Source organism: Ictidomys tridecemlineatus, chromosome 4 (assembly GCF_052094955.1).
Source record: "Ictidomys tridecemlineatus isolate mIctTri1 chromosome 4, mIctTri1.hap1, whole genome shotgun sequence".
In the NCBI taxonomy this organism is placed as follows: domain Eukaryota; kingdom Metazoa; phylum Chordata; class Mammalia; order Rodentia; family Sciuridae; genus Ictidomys; species Ictidomys tridecemlineatus.
Window position 1 is genome coordinate 201,006,672 of NC_135480.1, and position 22,881 is coordinate 201,029,552.

Genomic DNA, 22,881 nt, shown 5'->3' on the forward strand with positions numbered 1-22,881 from the left:
ATCAGGCAGAGTCTGAGAATGGGCTGCAGCTCTCCTGGGCTCCCGTGCCATTGGCATATAAGCATAGGTGCCTCACCTCCGGGGGTCTGCAGTCCAGCAAGGCCATGGCCATCTGTCCACCCACCCTACCTATTCCTCTTGCACACATTCTCAGGAGCATCTAAAGAATAGGACAGAATTCCTGGGTATCTCCTTCTTTAGAAACTGTCATGTCAGAGAGAGCAGGGATGGGGGAGTGTACAGTTTATATTCTCTTTTGAAACTGCTCCTGTCAAGTAAGGGAGAAAATAAACTGGGTGGCCGAGGGATTCAATGTACTGGTTGGGGTGTGCCAAGGAGATTTAGGAAATAAACCTGAGCCCTGCTGCCATTCTCCCTGCTCTCCTTTGTTGGAAGAGGAGTGGGGGGTGCACACACAGCCCATCTTCTCCCTCTTTTCTCTCCCCAGCAACCTCTTATACACACACAGCAAACAGTTCCACAACCAAGGTAACTGAATTAGTGAGGAAGAGGTCTGTATCTGTACAGGGCTGCCTTTTAAGTAGGCTGTGACAATCCCTTTCAGATGGAATGCTAGTGTCCCAGGTCAAGGTGAGCAGCACTGGGTCTATCAAGATAGCTTCTGAACTGGCGCTGGTGGGGGGAGATGGTGAGGGGTGAGACTTCAGACCTCTCCATCTATAGTCTTCCCCAAAACTATTGGATGCTTTGCTTTATTTATACAAACCTTAAAGTCAGTTTCCCTGGGCCCTCAGACTGAATTTTCTGTTTTAAGGATGGTGAAGGGTTTGTTTGATGACTGCTTTTACTCTCCCATAAAGCTTGCTCGGAGCTCTGTCTGCAAACCTTTGAACATTCTTAATATTAGTCTTTCACTATGGGTTGATGAGCCCATTAAGAACATATAAGAGAATATATATATAATCTATGAAAACTGGATACTGAATTAAACCATCAAACACCTTTAGGCTTAAATGAAAACTACATAAAAGCATTTCAGCCATCAATTTGGCTATCACTTCTAGCCAGTATGAATTCTGCTGGAAAAGCTATTTTCGTGCAGATGTGGAATTCAATGGGAAAGACTGACTCGTGTACCAACATCAATCAAAATGTCGACTTCCCTGGCAGCTCTCAACAGTAAGGCAGGTTCAAAGGTCACAGGATAAAGAAAAAGCCAAGCTCTGGTTCAGCTCTAATATCTCCTCGGTAGAAGTCTTGCAAAAGTACCCCCTTCTGTATTAGCCTGGCTTTCATTAATCTTCTTGCCATCTTCTTTAACTAGTCATGCAGAACCGCTCGATAGCAAGACGTATAATGGGGAAGGCCCTGTGCCTATTACCGCGTTAACATTCTCTTAAACCCCAGTGCAACAATGGAAAGGGAAGGCAAAGGAAAGCGCAACTGCAGGGTGCGGAGCAGGCAATTCAATTACAGCCTGGGCTTACCTCTGTACTTCTGACCCACAAAACACAAGAGGCCTTTGTGTCTAACTGGCTTGGCCATTAAGGTTGCTGAAGATCACAACAATGCTGATCTTTTCTGCTTAAGCTAAATCAATGTGGACAAATCATTATTCAGCAGCTTTAATTTAATTAGTAAATTAAATACACTACTTTACAGATCTTGTCAAGTACTTATGAAAGAAAGATTCATTTAAGCGGGAGGTCACCAATAAGCCCAGCTAATTTAACTCATAGTTTTAACGGAATCTCATCTCAAATATCCAGGAGGTTCAGTTTACTAGGGCTTAAGAGCCTCCTGCAGCTGTGATTAATTCATAACCCCAAAGAGTTCCTATTCTGTGTCCAAACAGTGTTTTGGACAAAACAAACATATAAACCAAAAAATCCCCCACCAACATAACCAGCATAAACAGAATCAGATTTCCTTTAGATTATACTATTGCAAGAGAACATAATCAGGTTACTTCTATTATGTTGCTTCCTTAAGATTGTATATTATCTATACTTAATTGGGATACAGAGCTCTTTTCAGCTATAAAGACGACAGCTACTTTATTAAGGCTTAAATCTGATTTCTTAATGATAGGCTACTTCCTTTAAAGACTGAACCTGCACAAGCTTCTGATGAGACCAGGCCTGGCCTGGTGGAGAGTCTCTGATGGGGACGAGTTTCACAGAAAGGTCTCTGGCTTGTGTTTCAGCAGAGGAATCTGAGGCTGGCCTTGAAAAGACAGCCCACAGCGTCCAAAGCCTGCGCCTAGACCTGTGTGAGGATGGACAACGTAAGCAGGGAAGTGCGACCTAGAAATGTTCTCCTCTCCTGGGGCCAGACACATCCTTGGTCAGTTAAAAGAAATTAAAGTTAATTCACCTTTTGGAAGGTTTGTGACATAAATACATAAGCAGCAAAAGACAGCCTGAGGAGTGGCAAACTGGACTGAGATGTCAGTGCCTTGAGTAACAATGGCAGTGTGGTTTTCTCTTAAATCTAGAAGGCAGAAATTATTCTTATTTTTTCAGGGCTTGCTTGTGATAAGCAGATTTTCTCAGCTCTTTTGAGAGTCTGTATTTTTATGTACAATTTTTTTAAGGCACATATCTATTTAGTCATTAAGTTCCAGGTCCTTAAACACTCACAGGGACAGAGCAATAAATCTTCCCTCTGAGCACCTAAAAGGGAGAAGTGGAGGGAGGAAGGAGCCGCCAACTGCCACCTTGCAGTGCGGCCTCCGCCTCCACGGTACATGTCACTGTGTCTCTGTGTAGGCGCTCTGACGCTCAGTCCCTCTGCCAAGTCAGCTATTCACACACTTTTGGGATATGGCATCAATTAAACCTGAGTTGTGTTCCTTATGACGACCAAATTAATGGTTTGACAGTGGCTTTCTCAATAAACACTGCAAACTGGCCATATTCGAAGGGTTTAGAAACCATTTCTTTTCTGTTCAAAATTCTGACAAACATGTCTCAAGTAAGACTAGGGACAACTTCATTATCCTCCCAACACTTAATGCCTCTTTGTAAAGAAGGCTGTTTAATAACATGCCTGCTGTTTCCACAACTAAATTATTCCAGTTGGTCACACGTTCCGGTCTTCAGCAAGACACTTGTGTTACGAGAGATAAAAACATGAAAAAGGAAATATATTGCAGAAATCAAAAACCTTATCTACTTCTAGACTGGCTCTCTTTGCCATAATTCATTCAAGAAGGCCCCAAGAATAATTTTTGATGTAAACTCAGCTACAAACATACATCACTATGCTGATAAAAATCACAGGCTAAACTTATGAAATATAGTGACTTTCATTTCTTTAGTGCTGTTAAAATAACTTTTTTCTAAGGTTCAACAGACACAAAAGATAAAAAGGGTTACCATTAATCCTATAAAAAAGAAAAAAAGAAAGAAAGAAAAAGAAGCAGCCCCAGAGATTAATTCTTGGTCTCATGATGGTCTGAGGATGAACTTTTTAGATTAAGTCACTGAATTAATTTGGTGAAGATACTGGAAATCATAAAAACACACAGCATCAATCTGATTCATTTAACACCTCCTTGTTTGGGCACTTCATAATATAAATTACGCCTAATAACTTTTGGTTTCTAAATTTTAGCCTCATTAAGATCAGTTTCAAGTTGACATTTATTGAGGACAACTCTGCAGGCGCCATGTGAGGAAATGAGGATGCAGGAGTGGGGTAGGGTGCCCTGGGCCAACTGTCTCAGGGAAAGGGGGTGGGAGAGAGGGGCAGACCGCAGGCAGCTGCACAGTGTGTGTACACAGGGTCTGTACAGTCTCCTGGGGGCCAAGTTAACAGACAGGGCCTTGCTGTGAAGCTGGCTCTTGAGAGATGAGTATGGGAGGTAGAAAGGTTGAGTTGGAGGAGGTGAGGTGGAAGGTAGAGTGGAAGGTGGACTGCCAGTGGGGTGCGGCAGCTCATAGTGACCGTGGTGCACATTTAGGATGGAAAAATTCCAGTCTATGGGGCCAGAGTGGTCAGTGGCTGTCAATGTCTACAGAGGCTATTCTGAGGAGTCTGGAGTTTATTCTGTAAGCCTGTAACTTTCAAATCTTTTCTTTTCTTTCTTTTTTTTAAGTACCAAAATCCTTTTATCTGTGAATTTTTAAAATACAGAGTCCCAAAATAGTAAAAAATAGATTTCTTCTGGTTGGAGGGAAGGCCTTATGCCTAATCCTGTCCTACACACACACACACACACACACACACACACACACACACACACACATTCTCTCTCTCTCTCTCTCTCTCTCTGTCTCTCTCTCTCTCTCCCCTGAGCTCTGAGAACATGGAATGAAAGGAACTGCTATGGGGGACAGGGACTTAAAAACTATTATGGGACAGTGAGACTCTGTTCAGGAAAGCACTGCAGTTTCTAGATCTCTGGAGTCACAGTGAAAAAAAGAAACCTCTGTAAGATCCATGTGTGCAGTTTTTACACAGAACCATCTAGTATACCTAATAATAAGACAAGACTCTCCCAAGATTGTCAATACTGAAACGGCAGGCCCACGTATGTTCTGTATCTCCGATGTTGAGAAGTGGCCTCACGCACACACTTGTGATAATTACTTTTGGGCATCCCAGGATGCAACTGGTAGACAGCAGGGAGTCTGTCCTTCCTTCCCCTCCTGCTAGGTGTGCAACACCTGCAGCTTCCAGGGCTGAGCTGCGGCCTTCTGAGGCCCAGTGCGTTCCTGGTGAGAGTGTGAGAGAAACCTGGAGCCTGGCTGTGGTTGTTCCCTGACCTTCTCTTCCAGCTCATCCCTCCATGCAACACACAAGTGATCGCCTCTCATTTCTCCAAGACATAAGAAGTTCAAGAAACGTTACTTTTAAAAAGATCCTCAGTTTTTGGGAAGAAAGATGCCAGAAGAGTGCCACCTTTACTGGCTGACAAGCTGGAGTGAGTGGGACTAAGATGATGTTTTCCAAAGGCAGAGGGAGTCCAGAAGTCATGGGGCAGTTCTCTCCCTGCCTCTTCAGGCAGCCATCTTGCAGAGTCAGAGGTCTCTCTGGGATGACAGGAATGAAAGAGGGGAGTGGGGACAGCTCTACTCCTTTCCTTGAGCCCTAGTAAATTCCCTTTCTTGCTAAATTAGAGGCTGCGTTGAAAGGAGAATAGCTGAATTTGACTAAGAAATTAAATAACCCAGCCCTAAATGAGGCCATGCAGCATGTGTCTAGTATGTGAGCTCCCTGAAAGGGCTCAGTGTTCTGTAGGCCCTTTGTTAGTAAATATTACCTCAAAATTTTGGACCACAAAAACCAAAAATAAAACAAAAAACCAACCTTGGGCCACATTATATGAAATACTTGCTGGCCTTGACACTTCTTATTGTTCCTTTTGAGTATGGGATTACATTTGTTCTTAAATTTGTGGACACTGAAACATGAGGGATTAATAAAAATTAGATGCTCGATCCATATGTCTAGTACTGAATCGGTATCTATGGGGTGGGCTCTGTGTGGCCACACCTCAGACAGGCTCTGTAGGCAATGCTGGTAGGTAGTATCAGAGTTTGAGAACCACTATTCATAGCCTTCTCCAGGCAGCTCATGAAATCTTACATAGTTTAAACTTTTTTCCCTCCATAGAGGAATTTCAGTGTGTCCTTTCTTCCCCCTGATGAGACTGAAGACCTAAAAATGATTGATTAATCTATATACTATATCTAATTACTTAACTGCAAAAATATGTCAAAATACACAACCAAACTGTATCTGCTGCGATAATTTAAGTGGAAAAATGCTAACCCAGCAGCTATCTCTTCTGTCAGGCCAGGCAGGACTTGAATTACAAGCTGGTGGGTCATGCAGGTGCCAATAACCTGGAGGTGCTGACACTTCTGGCATGATGGATATCTAAATCTAGCTTTTAGATGCTGGGAAAATCCCTGGTTCCCCTGATCTGGCACAGAAGAAAAGCAGGTCCAGGTCTGATTGGCCAAATGGGAAGGGACAGGAGTACAAAGTGAGACGGGATTCCCAGGAAAAATCTGCCCCATGCTCCAGCCCCCAGGGCAGGGCTGTGAGGTTCTCTGCGCCATCAAGAACAAACAGGGTAGGGGCTCACTTCAGGCTCTGAGCACCAAAATACAATCCTGTTTGATTAAAAGAAATTTCTGGTAATGAATTAAACAGACCCAAGGAAAAAAGGACACGCTGGTAATATATTCTCCTGGCACCCAGCACACAGGGGAAGAGAGGGGAAAGAGAGGAGGAGACATAAATAAAAGGGACTACTCACTGGGGCTCTTTTCTTCAGCAAGGTCACAGGCACAGAGCAGGTCAGAATCGATTGAGATGGGTTTCTGCTTAATCCAAAACTTCGTGCTGGCTTTCTGATTCGTAACAGGGTCTATCTCTACTTTGTCTCCAGAGATACCTGGAAGGCCAAGGGGAGGACAAAAAAGAAAAAGTGGAAGGTGTAAGTGATTTCAATGTAACAATCTGACCTGTTTTATAAATCCTGAACTTGAGGAACAGGAGATCTCTTACCGCCCCGAGGAACGCCGGGCTTCTTACGACAGAGACTCTAAATGGCATGGAAAAGTTGCACAGTTTGGTTTTCTGAGAGGGTGAGCTATGGGGGGCAGATAACAACCAAAACTAGATGAAAATCTAGTCTTGGTAAACGTGCCTTTGAGATATAATATAGACACAATAGAGAATTTACCTACATATTATTAACTACATTATTTCTACATTTAATGAAATAAACTATAACTTAGGGTCATTTAAAAATAGTTTTGATCAGTGTTTTTCTTTCTTTTTTTTTAAAAAGATGACCTGGGTTGGACGAATTAATATTACTTATGCTTAAAGAGTTAAGCTACCCATGAAGAATTTCTGATCTGGAAATTTTTTACATACTAATTAAACAGGGAAAAAAAATCTCTCTTTCCTTCTGGGACACTAAATAATTACTGGAACTATATTTAAGGAAGTCATGGGAGGATCAAAGGCTCTTTTATACAAAGCCTTCCAAGTTCAAGTCCTGGAGCCTGGCTTCAGGCTGTGGAGGCCACTGGGTTCTCTGCTGAGGGACAGATTAGCACTGGGTATGCGCTATGCAAAAGACCTCGAAGCTAGAAGCCAGAATGTTAAATATTGGCACTTCAGGTTTTATTTTAGGGCTGTGAAAGACATATCATGTTGCACAGTGGCTGGGATTAAAGGTGTTTGTAGAATAAAGACAGCGCCTGGCACAGGAGGTACCCTGGTGTCAGCATGGACACGCACAGAAGTGGGTCTTCGGGCATCTCAGGAGTGTGCTCTCATTCTTAGCTTGATTCTCATGATCTAACCTAGATGCACTCTTTTTCTTCTTTTGCTGAAAATTGAAGAATGTGTTCATGAAGTGAGACAAAAACCTTTAATACACCCTCCGGAGTGAGCCCCATATGGAACCTTAAAGTAATTAATTTTTAGGCCATAGTTTAAAGGTCAGGGTCAAAGTCCAAAAGAAAAAAAAAAGCAAAATGAAGTCAAGATATAAGAAACAATTAAAATAATCAAATGTACATACTCAAGTGTAATAGAAAAAACAATTGGGGTTAATAAATTTCATCCTATGGATTGTACTTAGAAAATTTTGAACAAAATATGAGAAAATAGTAAGCCAGAAGAGGTGGCAGATAAAAGAAAGGGCTTAATTAATGTCCCCTAAAAAACCAAAATATAGACACACACAAGAACCACAGTCTGATAGAAAACTGGAAATCAAAAAGAAAACACCCAATCTTGGTGATTAAGTCTGCCACACACTCCATTTGTTCCTATTTTACATTTTGGATAGATTAATTCCAAATTCCAGTTAGACAAGGCAAAAGCCGGTGGACAGATGGATGAGAGGAGGGCTCTGCTGTCTTCGGAAGAGACAGGGCAGTGATATGCTTAAGCCTGGTCATTACGTAGTCTTAGGTAAAGACGAACAACTGGTTTTTATTTTTTTTAATTAATCAAACACTGAGATTTGTCATCCGACACATTTCAGGAACATCATATTTCAATTAGGTATCATGTCATAAGTCCAATTGACACTGGATGCCCAGGTCTAGATGATTTCAGTAGAATGAGAAAGTACCAGGAGATCAATTTTATTACATTTCACTTAAAATAGATTACAACTTCCCAGTTACACTCTTGCCTACAATTTGGTCATTGATTGCAAAAGATCTGGACATATATATAGTTTCCTGAAAGAAAAGTACTTAAGCCATGGGTGTGAGAAGCATATATGTGTATGTGTGTGTGCAAGTGTTTCTTCCTTATTCTTCTTTTTATTTTATTTTGACATTTGTAAAAGTCAAAATGTGCATATTTCTTATGTGGAAATAAACCCTGCCCCACATTCCTTTCTCAGAAAGAGAGAAAAAAAATCATCACCCGAGAGAGGTAGTTTAGAATTTTGTCCTGTGGCCCTGCAACTCCTGAAGCCGTAGTCAGTCAATATTGTTAATGTACCTTGTTAATTTGATAGGATTTGTCAGGTAACTCCACTGGAAAATTATATAAAACTGTTCCAGATGAAAAGATGATAGTGACATGAATTAAAGTGATAGAACAATAGTGGAATATAAACCAGAAATGACACCCAAAGTGGCTGTTGATTTATTGCCATACTGAGTTTGGTTCTGGGCTCCCATGTATATTAGTGCTACAAATCTGGGTCCATTTAGCAGAGGGATGCTCATACATACATCACCAGCTCCTGCTCCAAGCCAAGGTCACTCCCCATTGCATCAATCTTTTCAACACAGCCTACTTCACAAAGCAGGACTTCTGTAACCATCTCAGATGTAACAGACTCTCATCCTCTTTCATCTTTCTTTTATCATGTAAAGTACACTTTAACTTCTATTATTTTTATCTGCAAATTGTTACTGTATGGTTCATCCATTACAGGCTGTATCTCTGCATCAGTTGCCTAAGCTTTGCCTGGCCACAAGAGCACTTTCCCAATGACACCCTTTCCTGCGGTTACTGTGCAGTCACTGTACCCAGAGAGGAACCCCAAGGCTGGGGCTTTGGAAAGGAGATGTGGGAAATGAACACAATAGGTTGAAGATGGGCAGACAGGTAGAACACCATTTTAACATAAAAGATGCATTAAATTGGATTTTTTTGTCCCTCAATTGAATCACATTTTTCCACTGACTTCTTATTCCAGTGATACTTTATCTTCATTTTGGATTGATCTGTAATTGGCAGGGACTCCCCTCACTTGAGTTTGAAGTTTTTCTGCCCCGCAGCCTTTCAGTCAAGTAGTTAATGATCTGTAAAACTCTTGCCTGCCTCCAGGAGTCACTATTTAAAGGAACCTGTAGGGGAATCTTTCCTGATGGGAAAAATCCTTTGTAAGTCAAATAACTTCACTCTATTTGAGAAATTTGTGAGTTCTCAGCTTCTTAAGCTGAGCACTCAGCCCCACAGGGCCCTATTTGCTCTTCTTGAACAAGCACTGCACCCAGTCTGGATGGGCTGGAGGCTGCCCACTGTGGAGCCCACCTTGCTGAGCTGGCCTAGACCCTGTAGCTGAAGAGAGTCACAGACTCCAGCCTAGAGGTTTCCCTGGCTGGGAGACCTAGGTCTTCTTTTGGGTGGAAGTAGTAGTTAGCTTGGCAGAGGGAGACCAGTTATATACGAGGCTGGAGCCACAGTCCATGTCGGGGATGGGGACACTGAGGTAGGTTGTGGTCCTGTGGAGGAAGAGAGATTAGGTGCCAGAAGCAGCACTACTTCCAAGTGACAGTGGAACACGAAAAGACTTGCTGAGGCTCATCTTCCTCAAGATCCAGCAGGTTTCATGCTAATCACAGACACCATGCATTAAGTGTCTACAGCATTTTAACACAACTGGTACGAGTGATGTGCAAGCATGGTTAGAATTCCATTGTGTGCACTGATTCAAATATCCTAACAACCTTATGAACTTGGTTCCTGCGTTCATCCTTGTTTTATAGATGAAGAAACAGAAATACAAGGAGGTCACATAACTTGCCCAAGGCCAGTCAGTTCTTAAATGGCAAAGCTGGAATGTGAACCCAGGAAGTTCTAGCACCTATGCTCTCAGTCACTACACTGTTTGCAAGAACTATGTTAAGTGTTTTACACAGCATACTCTGGGAGAGTGGAAGGTGCTTGCTTCCAAGTGGAGAAGCCATTTCAAACCCTGAGCCATCTTGTTCTCAAGTCCTGGTTCTTTCCCTGGCTCTGCCCAGCCTCATCCACTTGAGTCAAGAAGACAGAACAAAAACTCTATCCAGGCCACCTTTTAACTCCTCTCTAAACTTTCTTTCTTTCTTTTTAAATATTTATTTTTTAGTTGTAGTTGGACACAATACCTTTATTTCACTTATTTATTTTTATGTGGTGCTGAGGATCGAACCCAGGGTCCCAAACCCAGGGTCCCAAACGTGCGAGGCTAGCAACAACCCCAGCCCCCACTCCTCTCAACTTTCAACGAGAAAAAAGTAAATGCTCAGAGGTGCCAACAAATGCACACATCTACTTTTGTTCATATGTGGCAAACTGGAGCGCAAAACCCAATCAATATTCTTTCTTTTGACTACTGCACATGGTATTCCTTGGCTAAAATTTCTATGTAAAATCTCTGAAGGAATAATAAATAATCCTTAGAGGGTTATTTATGCATGATTTAAAGTAATTCAAATTACAAATGTATTTCCAAGGAAATATAGGAAGCAGACTTTTGTCAAATTTAAATTTCTCCAAATTAAAAAGTCAACACATAACCAAAAAAAATTATGCATAAGAAAAGGTTAACTTGCTGCATACAGTGGTGCACACTTTTAATCCCTGCAAGTTGGGAGGCTGAAGCAGGAGGATGGCAAGTTCAAAGCCAGTCTCAATAACTTAGTGAGACCCTGTCCCCAAACAAAAGGACTGGGGATGTAGCCTAGTGGTAAAGCATCCCTGGGCTCAATCCCCAGTCCAAAAAGTTGATTTGAAAAATTCTTATGACACAATGCTAAATGAAAAGGGCAGGAAAATATTTATAGAAAGGAGATGAAAAGGATATGTTCCAAACTATAACTGAGGTCACTTCTAGTCAGTAAGATTACATTCTTTCCTTTTCTGTATTTTTCCAAAATAAAAACCTCACCAAAAATTAAAAATAATTTTTTTTAAAGTGCTGGGGATCAAACCACTGAGCTATATCCCCAGCCCAATAATTATTTTAAAAGTTGGCTTTTTGAGGACTGGGGTTGTAGCTCAGTGGTAGAGTGCTCACCTAGCATGTGTGAGGCACTGGGTTCGATCCTCGGCATCACATAAAAATAAATAAATAAAGTCAATGGGTCCATCTACAACTAAAGAAAAATATATTTTTTAAAAAGTTGACTTTTTTGATTCCAACTCAGAGTTTAGTTCTCTGTCCTAATTTTTAAAGTGTGGGAGAAAAGAAATATACTGAATTCTGTACTTGATAATCATGAAAAGTGATCCTAAATTGCCGGGCGCAGTGGTAATCTCAGTGGCTTGGGAAGCTGAGGCAGTAGGATCATGAGTTCAAAGCCAGTCTCGGCAAAAGCGAGGCACTAAGCAACTCAGTGAGACCCTGTCTCTAAATAAAATACAAAAAAGGATTGGGGATGTGTCTTAGTGGTCGAGTGCTCTGGAGTTCAGTCCCCCAGTACCTCCCCCTCAAAAAAGTGACCCTAATTTTAAGAATACTTCCATTTAGCAGTTTGCATGTACCCAAAGGGCTGAGCTGCTAGGAAGGGCTCCTATGAGCACCATTACACTCAACTTGGTGCCACTGTCAAAAATGGTGCCCAGTAGGTGCCCCCATCAGCCTTGGCAGGTGAGGAGGAAACACAGGGGTTGGCCTGGAGTGGGCAGGGTCCGCCCTTCCCTGGGATACAGGGAAGCCATCAGTCTCCTCCACCAGCTCTCCTCCCCACCCACTTACCCATCGCCATCCATCATGACCTTTTCATGCTCCCACTTCTGACAGCTTCCAGATACAGTGAGTCAAACTTCACTGGAAGCAAACTATCACACCAACTGTCAAAGGCAGAAAACACGGCCTGATTGCTGTCCTACATCAACGCCAGCATATAAATCCTTCCTTAACAAGACAGCTCAAAATAAACAAAACACAACTCAAATGTATATACAACTCCCCAGGGAAACCATTTGTCCAAGGCTCTAGAGTTATCACAAGGGGACCCTCGTCTGTTTTAACTAACCAAAAGATTTCCATAAAAGGAAATTAGCACTATATATCATCTTCTGCTAATGCAGATGGAGTACCCATTTTTGGCAGCTCCTGAGCTAGATCCTTCTGTGTCCAGCTGCTTACTGAATGCTTACAATGTTTCTATCAGGAAGGCGGCATTAGCCCCTTTTATATTTAAAGAGTGCAAAGAGGTTAGGGACAAGGATTTTGGAGTCAAGAAGTTCTAAGTTCAAATATTAGCTTTCCTACGTCGTAATGAGGTAACTTTAGGCAAATTGCTTTAAAATGGAGCTGTTGTGAATAATAAGTAAAATAAGGCATGAAACATGCTTGTTAACAGTTCCTGTAGTGATGACGACTACAACTCCTACTATACCAGTACTTCTAATGACCAATCAGTCAGGCAGTAGGCTGAGGGATGTGACATAGACTTGGGGATGAAGGTCAGAACTGGGGAGCTCAGGGATCCATGGGAGGAGTATGAACAAGGACCCAAGGCTTGGACCCTGACACCTGCTCTATACTCCAGTCTTGGAAGCTCCAGGACCCAGAACAACTATTCAGATGGGGGCCCAATGCCCTCATCCCCATGAATTCCTCTGACTACCTCTCATCACCAAGTGCCACTGGGCATGTCCTGAACCTCCAGGAATTCAATTCAGCATCAGGAATAAAACATTTCCAGACATGGAATGGTGGAAACATTTGTGCCATAAAATGCTCACCCCATAGTTGCCAGGTCATGAATCCCCGCTGGTATTATCCTGGGCAAGGAAACTTCTTGGTGAGCCTGGGCTTCCCCCTCTGTAAAATGAGGGTGACAACAGCACTAGCTCCTGGGGTGTCGTGAAGATGGAAAAGCACAGCACATAGAACACTTGGCACATGATGTGCATAGGGAGCACGCAATTCCTTATTAATCAAATTATTATTATTATTAAAGATGAACTTTAGAAAGGCAAAATGATGTACTGGCTCAGGGCAAGTCAGCTAGTAAACTGCAGAGTGGGATCTGAAGCCCAGGTCTGGTTAAGTCTAGGACATACTCCCACCCACTGGTTATTTCTGTTGTACCAGAGGAAAATATTTGACTGAGGAGGCACATCCTGTCCTAAGTCACACTTAAACTCGCCTCCCCCAAATTAAAACAACACCTTGGCAAATATTCAGGCATTTAACGTTCCATGTCTCAGTGTATTTCCTGAGTTACTGTTTATTTGCCTAGACTTCATGAGCTGTGGTTCATTCATCAATTTCCTACAGCTCTGAATCTAAGACTACAAAAGCCCCCCTGTTGTTAAATCCTGGAGTAGTTTTTTATACAATTCTACAACCCTCTTGTCTTCAGGTTACCTAGAGCCTATGAAAGCCTGGAAAAGCCCCTGGGAGAGCCACTGAACAACTCTTGGCCAGAGTGGATTTTGCTGAATATATACAACCAATCGATAGCATCTACAGAGCAGTCAGGGAAGCCTTTGAAACTTGTCTGAATTTACACACAGGATCAGACACACAGGCTCTTTGGGCTTAATGAGACCTTAGAGATCACCTAGTCTGGGGCTTTACTTTCCATATGAAGAAATTGAGGCTCAGGGTTGGGACATGACTTGTCTGATGTCAACCATTAATGACAGAGCTGTAACCATAATTCATATCTCCATACCACCAGGCCAGGCCAGAGCTTAGACAGACCAGCTCTCCTACCTTGCAATGCATTTTTTGTCTAGTGGGTCTATTCGCACACTGATCAGATGAACACAATATAAAAAGCACCCTCCAGTAGTAGGTTAGGCACCCCAAACCATTTGGGGCACAGTTAAAGTCCAGGAGAGCCCTTCTTTCTTGAGATCAAGTGGGGTGCTGTGCCTGGGGCTAACCATCCAAACTGTCTGGGAACCATGGCTAATAGCTGACAATCCCAGTGTATGGCCAGTAAGAGACTCAGTGAGAGGTGAGAGCACACTTGAGTAGACTTACCCTTGGCATGCATGCAAACTAACAACAGCCTACGCATGTCTGACCAGCAGAACTTAGCACAGGGCTGGGCACCAGGGAAGGGCTCATTAAAGGGACCCAGGACTGTTTAGCCCAATGGCACCTGTCTCTGCATGAGGGCCAAGATCTTTCTGTAGAGAGGTAGTTAGATCACTAAACTAAATACTCCTTTGGGAATGTACATTTCAGGTGAGTTTAGGAAGCCATAATGCCCTTTCCTAAGAGAATTTATCATGTCACTCACAGAGTGGGAAAACCTGGATCTTTCCCAAGTTCAGGTTCAGCTGCACTGTTGGAGCTCAAACACCAAGGAAGAGTGGGTCATTAAAAGAATTCAGACCCTTGGGTGAGCTCTCAGAAATCTAGCTCCCCTTAATTTTATTATGGTAGTGCTTCTCAATTTTTTCTAACACTCAGTTCTTTTTCAACCACCCAGAGAACCTGGCACATTGTCATGAGTAACCCTGGATTACTCTATGGGAAGTCTTAAAAAAGGGGGCTCTGAGATCAGGAATTAGAAGAAGGTATGTAGTTAGAAAAAGCCCATAGAATTGCTGACATTGGTAGTCAGGGGATTTTCCTTCAAGCCAATCACTGCATTAAGCATTAGTGTGGTAAAGGAATTTTCTGGAAGCAGTCTTGTTAGTGCCTGCTACCTCATAAGTCCATTAGTATTAAACACAATGCTGAATTTTGGTTCAGAAATGTTTTCAAAGTAGAGACAGAACAATCCCTTAACAGTAGAATTGCTATTCTCAAATGACTAATAGGGATTCTGGAGCCAGGTTTTGTGCATGTCTTCTTTAGTGTCTTGGAATGGCAAATGGTATCTTTCCCCCAACTGCTGGGGATTGAACTGAAGGCCTCACACATGCTAGGCAAGTGTTCTACAACTAAGGCACAACCCCAGCGGGTATCTCCTTAATGTTCAATGAGACAAGGAAATGGAAACATGGAGGATCTACTTCCTAAGAACATGTATTATCTAATACCTTGAACTGTACACTATAGGGGCCCCACTGAAAGCTAACAAGGGAAATACTTCATTTGCACAGCCACCCCAAACTGTTTCCATGTTGGGAGCCTGAGGAGTAGTAAAGTCCAAGCCACAGCTGCTCATTTTTACTCCCTCTCAGGCTTGTGTGGTTCTTAAGTTTGCATTTTGTATACTGAAAGATAACACTGTATAATAAAATCTTCCCTTATCCTAATAAGTCTTCCTTTTATTCTAATAAAGTCTTTACTATTATGACTATTGAATACTGGCTTATAGTAATTGATTAGGGAGTTAAATAATACTTGCAGTAGGACAAATAAAGTGGAGAAGACAATAGATGGCAAATCTGCTGCCTCTCATCATGCTCAGGCCCAGGGCAGACATTTTTAATCAATCACAGAGTTTCTTCAGGTTGCCCTCAGATACAGCTAGAGATGCTGTCTCAGCACAATGCTCTGGGCAGCCGTTACCAACCTGATTAGAGGCAAAACCTTTCTGTCTTCTCTAAGATATGTGGTATGGTACTTGATACTTTTGATAAATAACTATCATGATCACAAGTATTATGAATATACATAATAGATTATTTTATGAAGAGATAATGGAGGTAACCATGGAACCTTTCCATAGAGGTTACTGAATACACTATCTGTAAATCTTCTATAGAATCTATATATCCTACATAGGGTTGTATTATGCAATTACCACACATGGAATTCACGGCATGTCATGTGTTCAGTAATATGTCTCTGATGACACGGGAAGGGTCCACAATGACAAATGATAAGGCAAAGGAAGCAGTTTAGTACAAGTCCCACAACTATCAAATCACTTCTCAGCCCGAGACCCTGGTTTTGGGAAACTGACTGGCCTAGTTAGCTAAAACAAGTGCAAAACAAGTGCGACGAAACAAAAAGGGGTGAGAGAGTTCTTGCGATGCTGTGAGTTGTGCTTCCCAAATGCCAAAATTAGGAGGGGATTTTGAGCCAGCAGGTCTGGTACAAGGCCAAGGACTTGGATGAGGCCAGGGACTCTGATACATGGTAAGTTAGAATCGCCATTTTAAGGTGCTCTGCAGATGAGAGGTATCACTATGGTGATGCCTTGGCCCTGGTTTCTGGGTAGTCTGTTGCCTGGGGCACTGTAACTCAGCTTTGGCCAGGCAGCCAACAAATACTTAGTATTATAGGCTTTCTGGGTCACAGCTGGCATTTACCATCCAACCCTTTCAATTTCACTGTCTCTCAAACCTACTTCCTGCTACCAGCCCTGGCACTTTTGGGTAGCACCCTACTTCATTCAGTTCCTGATCTCCTTCAAACAACCAGGCACAGGACCAAGCAAATGGAAGATCAGGTTAATGAAAATAGCCTCAACTTGGTATATGAACTCAGACAAGGTGTACACTTAAAGGGCATCTGCTCTTTATGCCTAACCCTAAGCAGTTAAGAAGAAATGTTTTGGAGAATGTTTAAGAGAAATACAGCAGTGATCAGACATGATGGCTTTGTTTTTGAGCTTTCCATGCTGGCAGAGCAGGGCTTGGCAAATGGGTATCAATTTAAGAATCAAATTGTTGAACTGATTGGTAGGGGCTGGTTATAGGACTGTAGAGGAAAGGACTGTGAGATTAGGTTTGGGCACAGAGGGAAGAAGAACAGTGATTTAAAAAAAAAATGTTAAAAGGAGAATGGAGGAGGACATCTGTTACCAAAACTAGGAGAGAGAAGAGGGAAGGATGTACAGGTTTTGGAACAAGCTAACTGGAAGGATTACTTCCTTTGAGAAGGCCAAGTTATGAATGAATGAGACATCTTGGGCATGCTGAATTTGGCTCAGGTAAGGGATTGGGTTTCTGTTCCAGTTCTGATACTGGGACTGAATTTCTTCTCTCTGGGCCCAGACCTAATTTCACCTTTCCTACACAGCCCTATCAGCAACCCCTACCAATCAAGAGGCTGAAGGGAAGTGCTTATCAAGTACCAGCTATGTGCCAGTAAACACTAAATTCTTTACATAGACCACATTATTTCATTAACTCCTTCAAGCCTCAGTTTCCTCAGTTATAAAATGGAACTGCAATATCAATGTGCCATGTGCACTAACAGGGGTAAAAGTCATTTGCAAACTGTCATTTGTCACAGAACTAACAAGAATATTAGCTAAACAATAATCTGCACCTAGGATATAATGCAGTCAGTAGTCAGGCTCAGGACTCTGCCTTAGACAGTCCTGGGTTCTGATCCCAGTTCTATCACTTACTAGATTTTCCCCTATACTCATTTTCTCATATAAAAAATGAATGTCAATGGGATGGGGTTGTGGCACAGAGGTAGAACACTCACCTAGCATGTGTGAGACACAGGGTTTGATCCTCAGCACCACATAAAAATATTACATTTAATTTAAAAAAATTTAGAAAAAATGAATGTCAATACATATCTAATAATAGTGCTGTGATTTTGAGTGCCAATGCATGTAAAAAGATGATTAGTGGCTCAGTGGTAATGCACTTGCCTGGCATATGTGAGGCACTGGGTTTGATTCTCAGCACCATGTATAAATAAATAAAGGTCTATCAACAGGGCTGGGGATGTGGCTCAAGCGGTAGCGCGCTCGCCTGGCATGTGTGTGGCCCGGGTTCGATCCTCAGCACCAAATACAAACAAAGATGTCATGTCCGCCGAAAACTAAAAAATAAATATTAAAAATTCTCTCTCTCTCTCTCTTAAAAAAAAAAGATCTATCAACAACTAAAAAAATAATAATAAAAAAAAAGATGATTAGCAAAAGTGCCTGGCATATACTAAACCTTTGATAGATAACAACAATTTTTTAAAAAGTAATATTTGTTAATATCATTTTAAAAGAGATCTTGAGTTAGGCATGATGGGGCTCACCTGTAATCCCAGTGACTTGAAAGACTGAGGCAGGAGGATCACAGGCCTCCTAGGTCAGCCTCAGCAACTTAGTAAGGCCCGAAGCAACTCAATGAGCCTAAGTCTCAAAATTTAAAAAAAGAAGGAAAAAAAAAAAAGAAAGAAAAAAGAAACAAATGGCAGATGGTAAAATTGGAGCACCAGTCCCTTTTGCCCCACAAAAGACAAGTAGCTGCACTGACACTGCTCAGCCTGAGGATTCCTCTCCTCTGCTGCGTGCTTTCATATACCATGGATTCAGTGTGGGACAGTGGCTTTCTGTGGAATCAGCAGGGAAGCTGGGTAAATGCTGCACACGAACACTTACCACTTAGAAGACTTGCCTCAGGGGCCACATGAAATCTCTGCTCTGAATGACACAGGATGGACGGGCAGAGGAGACCATCCATCAGTGTCAAGAAAGATCTGAAGCACCTGGCTAGTCAGGTGAAATAAAATAAATTATTTACTGATCTCAGAATCCAGCTGCTCTCTTGAATGCTCATAAAGGGTTATTTGCTGGCCTGTGTTTTGCAGTAGAATTGAAGGAAAGAATTTCTGGATTGCTGTGTGCAGGTTTTTGCTGTTTTTGTGAGAGTAAAGGGATGCTGTTACATGCTTTGTAAGGAGGGAGAAAGTCTGAAATTATACACCTGACCTAATCTCTGTTGGAAAAGAAGGCTATTCACTCTTAGCATGAAACAATACTCATGGGCATGGTTTATCTGGTTGTCACAAAACTGCTTAGGACTCATTAATGAACTTTCTGCTTTTAAGGTTAAAAACTGAACTTAATCTACCCTCACAGGATCTAATGCCATCTGTTTTAGAAACTTCCCAGAACTGTGACACTCCACCAGGGGGCGCTATGTGTGGCACTGGAAGCATCCCCACGTGACTGGGACCTCCCTCCAGAGAACCACTGTTTTGGGGAGAGATACCTGTATCACTGGTACCATCCATTTCTAACTTTCTGGACTCCTTTGTAGCCACAGATGAAACTCTACCAGGAGAGCCACCATCTAACCTGAGTGACCTGGTTCAATACCTACAAGATGAGGGACTAGGAGAGATGGCAATGGGCAAAATAAACAATAATGACAGTGATAACACCACCTCTAAGGTACCATTTAGAATGCAGTTCTATGGGCCATTTTCATATGGACTAAAACACCACAATCCTCATTTAAAAAAATTTTTGTTTTAATTGTAGGTGGACACAGTAACTTTTGTTTTATTTTTATGTGGTGCCGAGGATCGAACCCAGTGCCTTATGCGTGCTAGGTGAGTGCTCTACCTCTGCGCCACAGTCCCAGCCCCTCATTTTATAAATGGCAAAAACTTAAGATTGAAAAGCAAAGGGTCTTGCCCAGGCTGGCTGTAGGCAAGTGGCAAAGTGGAGGACTCAAAGCCAACCCTGAATGAGTGCAGAGCTGGCTCCTCCCACAAATTCTTCTGTTCACTTTTTCCTTTGAATGAATATATAAAATCAGAATCTGGGCAATAAGATTTGTCTTTCAGCCTTTAAAAGAAAGTGGGGGAGAAAAGCCCAGGACCTGTTATGGTTCCCAGGCACAGCTTGTCACACTACGGAATCACAATTTGCGGATCATGCCCACTAGGGAACATCCCTGCCTTGGGCCTCTGTCTTGACCAAAGCTGGGCTACTTACTGGACTTCTTAAAACCAGGCCCACTCAGAAAAAAGCAGATCCTTTGCTACTGAGCAAATACTGCTGCCAAACACAAACTGATGTTGTAGAATAATCTTATTTTAGAAAATTTTTAATTAAAAATGCACACACAGAAAAGGCACAAATCCTGAACATATAACTTGAATGTGCCAAAAAGTTTACAAATCAGCCTATTTGAGAACCGATGAAGAACAAGAAGTTTGCCAGTCTCCCAGAAGCCCCACCTAGAACGGGGCTACCTCTCTCTCCAGGTTCTGATATCCTCACTCCTTACACAAGGGTATTTTGATGACTTTTTTGAACATTATATAAGTAGAATTATGTGGCATGTTCTTTCTTTTTCCTCTCCTTCATTTGTTTTTCAGTGCTGGGGATTGAACACAGGGTTTCATGCATGGTAGGCAAGTGCTCTATCATTGTGCGACATCCCTAAGCTAGAGATCTGGCTTCTTCTTGAACAGTCTTCTTATTTTTAGTTCTAAGAAGGTCACCAGGAAAAACAGCCCCAGGGTTTTTTCTACTATTCTCTAAGCAACTTTTATATATTAAATAACATTTTTACTACTTTAGCTGTATACTTTTTTGTTTTTGTTATACTGGGAATTGAACCCAGGGTCGCTTAACCACTGAGCCACATCCCTAGCCCTTTACAAATTTTATTTAGAGACACGGTCTCGTTGAGTTCCTTACAACTAAAGTTGCTGAGGCTGGCTTTGAACTTCTGATCCTCTTGCCTCAGCCTCCCTAGAGGCTGGGATTACAGATGTGTGCTACCGCGCCTGGCCCTTTTGTTTTGTTTTTGATGAGACAATACAAGTATAGATAGCGAGGAGAAGGTAGGTTCTGTGTTTTGGTTCAAAGTTACTGATTTGTTTATTTAGTTTGTTGGGATCATCATCATTCTAGCAGCTCACATTTGAGTTTGTGTGTTACTCTTCTGGTGCTGGGGACTGAATCCAGGGCCTCACAAATGCTGAGTCATACCACAGAACCCTAGCAGCTACTGTTTACCGAACACTTACCATATACCAGGCACCTTTCTAAGTATTCTGCATGTGCTGTGACACTTCATCCTCATAATTACCCTAAGAGATAGGGACTATTATTATCTTTATTTCACAGATGAGGAAATTGGGGCTCTGAATCATTTGCCAGTGGCAACATAGCTAACAAATGCCCAGGGTGTGAAACCAGGCTTTACCTGCCGAGCCCATCCTCTACACACTGAGCCACACTGCCTCTCAACTAACAGCCCTCACACGCTGCTCACTCACTGCTTTCCAGGCCCTCCGCAATCCTCAGAAGTTGATGCTGCTGATAGTCTCATCTAAATAGGGCAGAACTGAAGCTCAGGAAGATGAAGACCCTGGCTCATGGTTACATGGCTAGTTATGGATACAGCATTATGCCCAGCGAGGTTCATGGGTTCATCTCTTAATTATTAAGTTGTGCTGTCAGCAGGCTGCAAGTTCCTGTCAATCAAGTTGGGAAGGAATATGTGAGATTTTTGAGGCTTATTACATGTTATCCAGATTTAGAGTAATGCCAACATAGAAAAGAATTAATTGAGAAACAAAGCATTTGTGAGAAACTTAAAATCAGTGAGCCCCAGAATTAGAATTTAAGCTTTTTTCCTCTATGCAATAGGCACACAAGAGCCAGGAAGGGGTGATGTGGCACAGTCAGGAGGGTTTGGCTCCCTGATTGAGAGAACCTGGCATCCCTACCTGTTCCTCCTCTCCCCAAACATATGTGGAGCCCCTTTGTTAGGGAGCAGGTACACCCCAGGGTTCTGCTCTGACACCACCATCAGCCACCTGTGAGATGGTTGAGATTGCATCTCTTTGTACTTTAGTTACATTCTCTGTCAGATGGGGACAGTAAAAATACCTACGTTTTAGGTAATTAAGTAGCACAAACAAAGCACTCAGCACAGTGATTAATGTCCAGTGGCTACCTAGAAAGGGTAGCCATGATGATGAAGATGGCAACAATGACAATATTGTATTAATATTACTATTATGATGCCTTTTCTACTCCTGTTGGGTTTAAGTCAGAACAGAAATTTGGCATTTCTGCTGAATTAACAATTCACTGCAAATATGTGTTCAAGGCTAGTTCCAAATTATCTGGTGAGAATCAAATACAACCTCTGAGATGCTTACAAAGCTTCCTAAATGAAAAAACAACGAGTTCACAGAGGAACAAAAGGCAGCAGTGATGTCACACAACACACCTGAGGACAGAATCACAGAATGAAAAGATCACAGAACTTCACCAAAGTCGATGAGCTTGAACAGAATCTCAAGTTGGCTCTACTTCTAATCTACTTCGTAAAGAAGACACAAGACAGAGCAGAGGTGGGAAAAAGATGTACTTTAAATTTCATCATCATTCAACATTTTCTCAGAAAACAACCTACCTTTTTTATTTTTATTTTTTATTTTTTGGTACTAGGGATTGAACCCAGGGGTGCTTTACCACTGAGCTGCATCCCCAGCCCTTTTTAATTTTTATTTTAAGGCAGAGTCTTGGCTTCAAACTTTCGATCCTCTTACCTCAGCTTCCCCAGTTGCTGGGATCACAAATGTGCGCCACTGTCCTCAGCTAACAAATTAGCTTTAATCATTCAGGTTACATAAAAGTTGTATGTCACTTCTTTCCCTCTTTCTACATGGACTACTGATTTAAAGAGTTCAGTTCATCACCTGTCCGTGTACTTACCTAACTGTACATCGGTTGTGAATCGTAGTCTGTGGATCATGCTGACTTTGAATGACTTGTAATGGTGGCTGCTAAGCATATCCTGTACCGTAGCTATGTCAATTTGTGAATCCTCCTCAAAAACCCCGTCTGCCCTTGAACCTGGGGAGGAAAAAAAGCACTTTAACACATAAAGATACATGAGGCTTGGCAAATGGTGTCTGCTTAAAATGCTTTGGGATAAATTAAAATAATATGGGCTATTTAATTTGGAGAAGAAAAGGCTGAGCAATGACTTAATAATGCCATTCCAGTAAACAGAGGATGGTAACATATTAATCATTCAACAATTAATTCCACAAACACAGCCTATTCTACA

At 42.1% G+C, this 22,881-nt stretch overlaps 1 protein-coding gene across 8 annotated transcripts in view; it reads right to left on the reverse strand.

The window, feature by feature from the left end:
* Mapkap1 (MAPK associated protein 1) overlaps positions 1 to 22,881 on the reverse strand; it is a 231,391-nt gene that overhangs the window by 17,118 nt on the left and 191,392 nt on the right. For all 8 annotated transcript variants that reach the window (XM_040286329.2, XM_040286328.2, XM_005320968.3 and 5 more), the window contains 2 exons: positions 22,524 to 22,664; positions 6,236 to 6,373 (listed from right to left, as the gene is read on the reverse strand). In XM_040286329.2, the coding sequence (XP_040142263.1) occupies positions 6,236 to 6,373; positions 22,524 to 22,664 (279 nt within the window). The remainder of the gene's footprint in view (positions 1 to 6,235; positions 6,374 to 22,523; positions 22,665 to 22,881) is intronic.